The sequence below is a fragment of the Notolabrus celidotus genome, chromosome 20, assembly GCF_009762535.1.
Source record: "Notolabrus celidotus isolate fNotCel1 chromosome 20, fNotCel1.pri, whole genome shotgun sequence".
Taxonomy (NCBI): Eukaryota; Metazoa; Chordata; class Actinopteri; order Labriformes; family Labridae; genus Notolabrus; species Notolabrus celidotus.
Genome location: NC_048291.1, coordinates 7139109 through 7150754, shown reverse-complemented (window position 1 = coordinate 7150754; position 11646 = coordinate 7139109). Strand labels below are relative to the sequence as shown.

Below are 11646 nucleotides of genomic sequence, written 5' to 3'. Positions count from 1 at the left end.
CAAGAACCTACATTTTCTTAGTTTCGAATTAGCTAATCCAGACATATTTTTCTGCAGTTTATCGTGAGTCCACTTTGCGTTAGTGTAGCAAGTGTGACAATATCTTGTTGCGCTATTAGCGGATTCACGGGAGAAACTTTTTGCTGGCTTCGATCTGAGATATTCTGGGCTTTGTTTTTTCTTTTCGTTTTTTTTGGGGACTTGGACAAACTGTTCCAACATGCACAAGCTGTATATTGGGAATCTATGCGAAAGCGTAACTGCCGAGGACTTAGGAAAAACCTTTGAAGACGAAAAGATTCCGTTCTCCGGACAGTTTCTCATGAAAACCGGCTATGCATTTGTGGATTGTCCGGATGATCAGTGGGCCATGAAGGCCATCGAGACGTTATCTGGTGAGTTAAGGTGGCCCTGTGACCGCCAAAGAGCCCCTACACCCCCTTTAGTTTCATTCATTCTAAGGGAGCGGTAGTCGCCGGTGTAGAGCCGCGGCTGCATGCACACCTTCGGCGGTGTGCCCCAGATTCACTCCCCGTCCACCGCCGAGGCTTCTGCATGAACACTCGGGATTAAAATATATGAGAATAATTATTTAGTTGATAGCAGCTGCATGCTGTGTAGGGAGCTGTACGCCCTGGGGAGCCATTCAACTTTTGCAGGGGGGAGGGACACACGTAGTGTAAACGTAAAGCTATACCGTTATGCCTGAGCCCGTGGATTAGTTACTATGACACAATAATGCCATTTAAAAATAATAGAAATTCTTAATCTTCACACAGAACACTTTTATAATTAAAGCGCATGTTTTAAGCTTACATTTGCATGTGAGTGACATTTTGACGCCTCGTATTGGACTGAGTGTGATATACTGAAGCTGGCTCCCCTCCCCCTTTAAGCCGGCTGCCCACTATGACAAAGATAGAAATATCTTACCTTGTTTTTTCAACCAAAAACATGCCACATACACTCAAGAACGTAGAATCACCGAAGAGTAGATGAACAGAAGTGTTCCGCCGGTGCTTTTCGGATGTTTATTCAGCACATTTCTCACAATTTGCTTCATTTGTAACGTGAGGAGGCAAGGTCGCCATGCCTGCCTTCTCCTTCTGCATGAAACCCAACTAAACACAACCTACACACACTGAGCAGACTCCACTGAGCACAGAACAATTACATTCATAGAAATGTCATATTATAACCCTATAACTGGATTTAGTGGCTTAAAACGCGAAAATTACGCACAGTCCACTTGAACCCACACTGGTCTGCTCTTTTTGGGCCTTTTGGACCTTCCACTCCAAATAAGTGTGGTTTGGGGTTTTTGTTTCAACACAGAAACTAAACTCAGAGGGGTTTTCCACGTTAGCTTTGTACCCACAACACAGCACAGCCCCCCTCTTCATAGGCCTGCAAGCCAGTAAACAGTTAGCATGTAGCATCAGTGTGATCTGAACCCCGTGTTTTTGTCCTTCCAGGTAAAGTGGAGCTTCATGGGAAACGTATTGAGGTCGAGCACTCCGTCCCCAAGAAGCAAAGGTACTAAACAGTCATCAGCACTACACCCCCCTCTTGCACATTCTCCCCCTCTCTGAAACCCTCTTTTTGTGTTGCATCACCTTGTCCAGGCCTATCTTTCATGGGTTTCTAACTAAAGCAACATTTCTCTGGTTGCTCTGCATTGAGTGCTTCTTTGACACACACATACACAGGTGTGTTTAGTGTGTGAGAAGCTCCCCCTTGGCTGTGTTCGTGGTGTTTGGTTGTTGAATGAATGTGCGGAGCCTCAACTTTGTCGGCCATTGCTGTGAAACTGAACTGTGACAGCTTTAGCTCTGTGCTGCCGAGCTGTGCAGCTCACTTCTGTTCTGTAGAAAATGCTGGTGTTGGTGAGGTGAAGCCTGTTAGCATGTTTAGATAATTTCTCTGCAGCTTTCTCACACAATGCTTCAAGCAGGTCGCACTGCCCTGCATGCATCACATTTTATTTATATTGAGCAGTTTGGACCCTGACAGGGACGAGTGTCGTAAGGACAACCAATGTCGTGTGGACGAGTCCTGAGTTTTCAGGCCTTTCAAACAGTCCACGCACACAGATTTAGTTTAATGAAGTTATCTCATTAGAACAGTTTCACTAATTTAAACTTACACACGTCTTAGTCTGAAAACAAAACAACTATTTAATAAATTACATTCATCATGGAGGATTTATGTAAAATACTCTATGAATTATTTATTTACTATGGCTTAAAATATCTTTGACCTACATGATAATGTGTATTATTTATACTGAATACTGTAGTTTTTTTATGTTAAGAGTATAAGTCAGTTATCATAAGCCTCCTGCTAGTATGTGTGAATTTATATTTTTCTTGCTTTATTCTTGATGGTTGAACAGTTGTCTTTTCTGCTCTTTTGTGAAGGAAAAATAGGACCATTTTTTATAATGTCCTGTTTGCATGACACAAGCATTTGCTTTAATCTCGAGCCTAAAGCTCTGAATAGGAAAACTAACCTGTGGCTCAGACACCAGTCTGTGGATTAAACTGGGGTCTATCGTTGATCAGCTGCCCTGTGCTCAGAGTCAGACTTGACCTGATTTAACAGTATTATGGAATCCGTGTATATACCATTATTCATGCCTGTAACCTTTGGCACAGATACGAGGTGAGCACAGCCCTCCATGCTCCGCCATTACAGGCCACATGTGTGCGTATTTCAGGATAGAAAGAAACCCAAAGTGCAAAAGCCTCCTGGTGATTTATTTTTGGCTTCAAATAAACTGTTATATTTTTTGTAAGTAGTCTGGAGGAGATTTTGCGCAAAATTAGCGACACAATTTAATTAAAGCGAAATTCGGTGCGCCCGTATTTCGCCACGAGCGCAATCGACTCAGAGCTTTTGCATTAAAAGCACCAGTTGACGTCATGTGTAGGTGGGGTTGTGTACTAAGTGTCAGTCAGCGAATTGGGACCCCACTTATTGTAAATCTGCACAGTCGAGGAGCTCGCCATGCGTTTAAGGGGACCAACATGGCTGCAGCGGGCTGAGCTGCCTCCAGAGCCCCCCAGCGGATCCTATATTCTGCTGGAGTTGTGTTTTTCTGTGCCACACACCTTCGCTGAGCTAACACTGGGCAGCCATCATGTTAAAGGTGATTTGTGAGGAGCAAAGGGGGCCCCTGTGGGCGAGCTGAGGCCTACTATGGCTCTACAACACGTGGTGCGCCCACGCAGCTCAGAGTCACTCCACGTCAGGCTGTGAGGGCAAAATGGCGAAGCTCGAAGTGACTATACAGGCTGCCGGGTTTTTTTTCTACACTGTGTGGAGTTCCGGGTCTCCTCAGAGGCCCTGTACACCCTACAGTGACACAACTGGTCTTATCTACCGGTCAAACTGCTTCAGTGTGATAATAAACACATGGGAGCGGATTAATATCATAGAAGGCTGGTTTTAGGAACCCTTTCTTAAAATGGCCGGTCATTTGTTGAGCCAGCGGGAGCCCAATTATCCAAATTACGCATCAGATTATTGCGCTTCAATTAAAATCGTGATCTACTGTATCTATACGATGTTTAAGGTAATCAAGATTGACCAAATTACCATTCATATGGTTATGACCTAGCTTTTTGTAACAGTGTTGATGTATTTATTAGTGAACGTTGATTGTTAAAAAAAAAAAAAAAGACGCTCAGTGTTTTCACGGCGTGGGTTATTCTGAAATATAAACTGATCATGGAAACATGTTTCCCCTCACGCTACATACAGGCAAAAGCTGCTTCTGTGTTTCATGTGTGTGTTCAGGGCAGTCTGCTATCTGTTTGAAACACACAGTAACGGTATATGGAGCAGATAGTTGCTCTCATGCAGTTTGTCTCTGACATGGAGCCTGTGTGGAGGTGTGTTTGCGTGGGGAGGGGCGGATATTCACAGGGAACGAACCCTTTATCCGAGGGGGAGGGGTCACTCTTGTAACGGGGACTTCTAGGGTTCAGTCCTTTTTTTCTGTTCTATAAGTGATTAGGCTCAAACCCTCGTATATGCTACAGGGGGCGCCGCCCATGGCCGCCCCTGACCCCCTGACCACGGCCACTGTGCATGTGTGTGTCTGCGTGGATTTAAAGTGAGCGCTGTAAGATGGAGACTGAAGGGTTTAAAATTACAGAGACAGTCGAAATATTCATCATGAAGTTGACTGAAATGTGTGTCAGGCTGAGGTCAGCAGGAGTGGTCGAGGAGAGGAGAGGGGGAGAGAGGGTGGAGGTGCATGAGTGGGGGTCGGATTGTGTTTGTGTGTGAGAGAGAGAGAGAGGATGGGGGGGGGGTCACTCAGAGGGAACAAGCCTTCCTCTCTGGAGAGAAAAATGTATAGAATTCCTGCAGAGAGGGAGAGAGAAGAAAACGCACAACAGCACCAAAATGTCTGAAACGTCCGCTTGTTCTGAGCCTGGATGATAGAAAGCTGCTGCAAACGTCCACCTGAGGAGTGTGTGCAGTTTCACTTAAATACAATAAAGTGGACATTGTTTCCTGTCTGCAGAAACACAGCAAATGCAATGGAAAAATGTAGAAAATTAAATGAATAGACACTGTAACGTGTAGTGTGGTTTGTAAAAGTCACACTGAAACACTCAGAAAACTAACTCCAGACTGTTTCACCTCCATGATGTTGGATTTGATTAGTTCAAATTTTCAACAGATTAAACTGATTTAGCATTTCTCCATCAGTCCCCATATTTGCAAAACTCCAAATCAAGCATGCTATAGCTCACACACACACTCCTTACTCTTGCTGTGTGTGTGTGTGTGTTTCGTAGTGTGTGTGTGTGTTTGTGTGTGTGTAGAGAGAACTGCATTGTGAACAGGAATCCTCTCCAGTGTTCTGGAGTTAATGATGGCACATAGAAAGGGTTAATCTGAGCATGCTCTAGAATAAGAACTTGCAGGTTTGCTCAAAATGAAGCACACAAAATTGTGTCGTGGAATTTTAGGATAATGTTTGCAGTATTATGGGATGTTAATATTAGTCATTATGTCTTAAAATGGCTGTGATAATCGATGCATTGCACAAAAAGTTGCTTTGAAGGCTGTAACATTTGCAACAAAGCGCTTAAAGAAGATATTTTTAGGGATTTGTTGTATGCATGCAATCTTCCCTGTGAGTATTTCTACTCCCTGCAGCTTTTGGACCAAATTTCCTATTTTTTAAAAATATTTATCCAATATCTGTTTGGATCGGACTTTAAAACATCATACTTTGACATTTCAAAGTTTTTCCATCACATTAATATACATTTTACGTGATTTTTTTTTATACCCCTGGCTTTAATGTGGTGCAATAGGTCTGTGATTGCTGTTTTAAAACCATCCTGTTGAAACAGAAACACCCTCCATGATGCATCTCTTCAGTCTCTTTGTTTTCCTCTGTTGGCCCAAAGTTTCAGCACAGCTCGGCTCCAGCAGGGTCACTGTGTGGGACTGAACATTTTTGGCAAAGCAAAATAATATTTTTCCGTTCATATATACGTTATGTAACATTTAAAACATGGGCTTTGTGTGTTTATTTGGTGCAGTCTGTGATTCACTTTCACCTGAGAGTGTGCTGACTTTTTTTTTACATCAGAGGAAAAGATTCAAATGGGAAAAAATGTTTTTTTTGCCTCTTATATTTCATTTCTATTGTTATCAGCTAAATGCATAGGCTGTGGAAGTCAGTGAGAACAATGTGGAAGTGAATGTCAGGCAAAAGTTCAGCATGTACCACAGGTTAATTTTTAAAAGCCTTGAAGATCCTCTTTCTGTAGCTGCAGTTTTGATCCAGATAGAGTATTTTGAATATTAAAAGTCTCCAGTGTACTTTACATTTGTTTCACTCAGCTGCAGAAGTGTCCAAGTGTTTAAACCTTGTTGAACCCTTGCATGAATCCGGTCTCCTTAGAGTTTAACCCATCACACTTTGGAGCTAATCTCAGCTTCAGTCTGGATTGGAGATTTATGGTATGGGTTCCTCTGCTCCAGATCCTGCTGTGGAGGGCCAGACCTCCTCTCCTCATGTGTGATCTGAACAGGAGCTCATGATTATTCCACCAGACTTCATTCAAAAAAATGTGTGATTTTAAACAAATAGATCAAATGTGATCACAGATTTAACATTACCTCATCTCAAACATGAAGAAGGAACGCGTTGGTGTTCAGCCGTCTTATGCAACCTCCTCTCATGTGTTAATCCTTGTGTTCTCGTTAACAATTCCTGCCCGCTCAGACAAAACCATGTTTTATTTAAAAAATACAGAGCAGATCTGAGAAGCCTGTGTATGAGATGCTAAAGCAGCTGAATGTCACTGTATATGCATAACTGTGTGTGTGTGTGTGTGTGTGTGTGTGTGTGTGAATCAGCCTTTTCTTAATGCCTGTGCACCCTCAAAGTGCACAGATGTCTTTACATCAGCCTGTGGTTCTGTCACATTCGTGTTGACACAGTTTTCAGACACTGTGCTCCGTCATCGCTCAGTTCTGTGTCTCTTGAAACGAAGAGGAGAGATAATTCTGAGGAGTAGGAGAAACGTGCAGATCGAGAAACCTGCCTGTTTGTGACTCTTCTGGAGGTTTTTGTGTGCACAGGGAGATTTGAAATGTTTCATTCTGACACATCTAGAGCCATCACTTCAGCATCTGAGCGTCTTTCTTCGTTCTTCTTCTTCTGTGTTCAATAATTGGAAGGTTTGTTCAAAAATAAAGAAACATGAGGAGGGTTTTCTGCAAACTGATGCATGTTGGTTTAATAATCGTCTCAAAACAAATCAGCGTCTGATTCTTACTCTTTAATTACATCAAACATTTCTCCTCTGCTCTCTCCACACGCTGACCAAATATTCTAGATATCCTTATTTTTTCACAATCTGGCCTACATATCTGTAATCTCAGTTTGAAATAGAGTTACTCAAAAGCATTTGACCCTCTACATTCAGCCAGTAAATCTGTCACTTCTAACCTTGTCGCTCCAGTATTAATGCCCACAGGTACTCTTGTGCAGATTTACTCAAATCAGCTGCAAATTAAAGAAGCACAGATATCCTGATCAGATAAACAGACACAGAAAAATCCCCAAATTGAATCACAAGCTACCTTGCATTACAAAAACAATGAGGCACAAAACAGACCTGAATTCCTCCTTTCATCCTCCAAGAAATACAGAAAACATAAAAAAAATGTATAGGCAAGGGCAAGGCAAGTTTATTTATAAAGCACCATTCATACAAAGAACAATTCAAAGTTCTTTGCAGAGTTAAGAACAAAAACTGAGTAAAGAGTAACAACCAACAAAAACATACAGCAAACACTTCAAACATTAACATTTAATATGCAGCCAGTTATGTTTAATCTACTCTCTCTCTGTGTACTTATGTAACTTAATGTACATAGTAAATAGTGTTGGGTCTTATTATTTATTTAAATTAGGAGGGATAATAATCACCCCCCTTCGCTGCTCTGAAGTCCTTAACTTGCAGAGTCTTACTGTCCCACCGGACACAGAATCACAACTGATCTTGTCTTAACCCTTTAATTATTCGATTCATATATCCTGGTAACATCTAGGGTACATGTTACACCTGCACAGGCATCTATCAGTTCATGTATCTTCATACGATGTGTAGCTGTTGATTTTATAAAAAAGAGAAGCTAAAGCTAAAAGTCTTCTGAACCTGAAATAGCTTTGAAAACGAATGCAGCGTCTTCCTCTCAGCCTCTGCTTACACCAGGTGTTACCACGACACATCCTCAAAGTGTGAATGAATCCTTAGGAGGTGTATTCACACGTGTCAAACTTTCAGAAAAACGTTCAGAAATTTCCAGTGTGAGAAGCATGTGTTTACGTAAACGGCCAAACCTTTCGTCCTGACTTTATTTGGACTTTTTCCCACCTACTGAAATATACCGAAGAAGTCAGGGTGCGTTGACGTGAGGAGAATTCACAAATTCAGAAAAATGTGGGGGGATGGCGTTGAAATCTTGCAGCACGTAACAGGACGAATAAAACCACTCAAAGTTGAAGGGGAAGAATCGTGTTCAAGATGGCTGTCACGTCTGTCTTTCATCATAGGTCTTTGTTGTGAACATTACACTGTGGCTTTCCCAGACTGATTCTGATGTCATGTCCCGTCCTCTGGGACTCATATTCAGCCCATCCCTCCCTCTGGTCCAACTGGGGAGACTTCAAACTGAGAGAGAGACATGTGTGAACAAACATCTTCAGGAAAAAATAAGGGGCAGAGCTCCTGAAAATTATTGAAGATCCAATCTCTACATCCCTTTTGCTTGAATATCAAAGCTACATGAGATTGGACACATTCAGAGTATCAACGAGTGAGTGGAAGAGAACGTGACGCTAGATGCATGAGATAGAAGTCACCCTCCGCACCTCTCTGGCTCGCAGTGAATTTTCCAGAATTCTCACATCGGCTCAACCTGAATATTGTCAGGAGTGAAGAGCCTGAGTGTGAACAGCTTTCGAAGACATTCAGAGCTGCTCTGGTTTATGTTAATGTGTAATGGACCAAGGGAAATACAGCACAGAGATTGTGGATATTGTGTAGTTTGAAGGATTAATCGAGAAGCGTCAGGTGACAGAACAAAAGATATTGTTTCAGTAGTAAGCCTGTTTTATGTCCTTTCCCTTTTTTTCTTCTTCATCTTTCTCCTGAGCCCCTCTGGGATGCTCCGAATGAAGCACATTTATTTTCAGATGCGATTATGATTTCATGTTTCTGGACGCTGAGATGGAGTTTGTTGGTTTTTTAAGTGTTGTGTTGGGAGATAAGTTGGGTTGAGATGTTAGCTGTGAGTAATGCTGTCTGCAGTCCTTTGTTAACCCGAAGAGCTGAAGTTCAAGAAGGAACATTTCTCATTACGGAGCGGGAAAACCCTTGAATGTTACTTTATTAACCTCCTTCTGCAGATGGTTGCTGTGTGGCTGTTTTGCAGATGAAAGAATGAAACAATCAGAAGAGATTTATTTATTTTTCAGCATAAAGTTATTTTTTTCTCAATCTGCTTTCTTACATTTATATTACATGCAGGGTAAAAAGTTCTCAGTCTGCTCAGAGGTCGTGTTCACATTCATCAGGCTCTTTTCACTGACTGCACAACCTCGTGTGTTTAATGAATAGTCAAGAGCAGATCTTTCTCAAACCTGTCTTTCAACATTTTTGGTGGACTAGTCTGACGTTTTTCTGGGTAAATTCAGGAGGAAATTCTTCTTTGATATCCTCGATGGATTTCACCTTTGCGTGTTCAGAAGACGGCGTGTGGGAGTTTTTTGCTTCCTGCGTCATGGCTGGATGCAGATGTGACTCTTGTGTTTTCATTATTCATGTTGCTCTGGCCGCAGCTTTGATTCAAAATCAGTTTGCACTTAGATTTGATCTTTTGTGAAGGTGGGGTTCAAATTCAACCTATTTTACTCCTATTATTAAGCATGAAAGAATAACAAAGAATGGGAAAGCCTCTAACATGTTTGTGAATAAAAACATCAGGATGTCCAGCTCTATTTGATTCTTGTTTCTGGTGCATTGATTTCACCGAGCTGTCAATCATGTAGCTGTAGTTTCAGCTGCCATCAATATTCACATTTTTCATTACACAGTGCCCTGCTACAGATGTCAGAAACAGAGGGTCAGAGTTCATTTATATAACAAGAGGGTTTACCAAATGTATGCACACTGTATGCATGGTAAGAAAATAAAAGGACTCAACTTGTAACTGTGAATCTGATATATCAAAGACAATGAGAACAAAAAGCAGCAGGAGTAGATGTTTGCTGCCCCATAAAAACAGGACAGGAACATCCTTACCTTTGCAACACAGCGCAACCAGATCTGCCGACATGTAAGGCTGCAAGGTTTGAAAAATCACAGCTGTGCACTCCTATCCCTGTACGCGTTTAATACATAGACTGTATAAATAATGGACGTAGCATTCGTGACATCACCCATCTGTTTCTGAAGCGCTGTTTTGAAGCAAATCATCAGCGGGGCCATATTGGAAAAGCTGAACTCAACCTAACTGCTGTCCAGCGATTGTGGCGTAAAGAGGCGGGCTTTCAGCCTCCTCACCAACAGCTACAGTATTCCCGCCTGTCAATTAAGTCAGCTGTGCCTCTTCTAATGGAAAACTCGTAATCTTATTATCTTCAAAATTGCGGTGTTATGAAAAAATTCAACCCACGTACTGTGTGTGCAGATCGATAAATGAGCTATCCAGACTACACTAGTTTTTTTGGACCAGGCTGCAAACATGTTTATTTCTGCAGTACAGATCGGCTTTTTTAAAATTTGTGTGTATGTGGTTTCCGGTTCTCTCAGAGCCAGCCTCAAGCGGACACTCAAGAAACTGTAGTTTTTAACACTACCTCATTGGCTTCTATTCTCTCAGCTGGAGGTTGCTGCTTGGTTGACACAATTCCTACACTTTTGTAAATCTAGATTCTGAGTCAAAAAGCACAGTCTGAAGGCGACCAATCATGTGGTGGCAGGCTAGAAAGACAAAATGCAAATTGATGCAATGCAACAATGGAATCTTGTTGAATTTAAACATTAATGAAACAAAAAATCTGAACTAAAACAGAAGTTTCTACTGGAGGTTCTCTATCGCTAACTTTCGATGCTCGCGCTGAAAAGTAAGCGTTGCTCTCAGAGGCTGTAGCTTCATCAAATCAAGGCTGATAAGTTCTAATAAATGCAAACAGAGAATGAGCATCAGAGACAAACTGTGTTTGATAATGGAAAAGAAAAAATCTGACATAAAGAATCTTGAAGAAATCATAACCTACAAACATGTAGTGCTGATGTTAGCGCCAGCTCAGCTTGCAGTTCCTCAGCAAGACAATTTTTTACATGTAATTTTGGGGCGAGGGAGACCTGCCTTTATGGGCAGGACATCATAGTAGCGACAGGACTTGTGGGGAGTAGAGAGTGGAGGAACACATGCAGGAAAGTGTCGTAGCATGGAGTTGAATCTGCGTCAGCTACAATGTGGACCATGACCTCTGTACAAGGGGCGCACACTGATCAAAACCAGCAACCCCTGAAAGCAGACTGTCGATGTGAAACCACTCTTGAATATTCCAGCTAATTCAGCGGTGTATGCTAGCACTGCACTGGTTTCTATTTCATGCACACGACAGAAAATCCTCTCAGAAGGTACCTGAAGCAGCAGTAAGACCTCCTCGGTGAAAATGCAGAGCAGTTTCTTCTGCAGATTTACATTTTGAGGAAAGAGGAATTGAAGATTTGTCTGATTGTTGCATGATGTGCATTCTGAACAGAACCCGTCCTGTGTTTTGGGCGGTGTCAGAGGCATTTCTGATCCTGCTGCTGGTATCAGAACACCTGAAGTCTCTGCAGGTAGTCTTTGGTTATGTCAAAGTTGTGTCCTTGTGCACGTGCATTAGTTTAACACAGTTAGTTATTTAATCATGCATCATCTTAAATGTTTGTAGAAGAAACACTGACACACACAGAACTACACTGACATGTTTTCTTGACCCTCACTCTTTTTTTTGGATGATCGGCACGCTCATCCTCATGACTCTCATTCAGTGTGTGATGCAGACTGCTGCTTTCTTCCTCCCCTCTCCTCTGAGTCTCTCTC

The 11646-nt window shown here is 42.0% G+C and overlaps 1 protein-coding gene across 1 annotated transcript in view; it reads left to right on the top strand.

Annotated features, from left to right (window-relative positions):
• Positions 1 to 220: 220 nt before the first annotated feature.
• The window catches only part of LOC117831694 (insulin-like growth factor 2 mRNA-binding protein 1), a 69882-nt gene continuing 58456 nt past the window's right edge, over positions 221 to 11646 (top strand). The window contains 2 exon segments of the mRNA XM_034710488.1: positions 221 to 395; positions 1476 to 1536. Coding sequence (XP_034566379.1) covers positions 221 to 395; positions 1476 to 1536 — 236 coding nt within the window.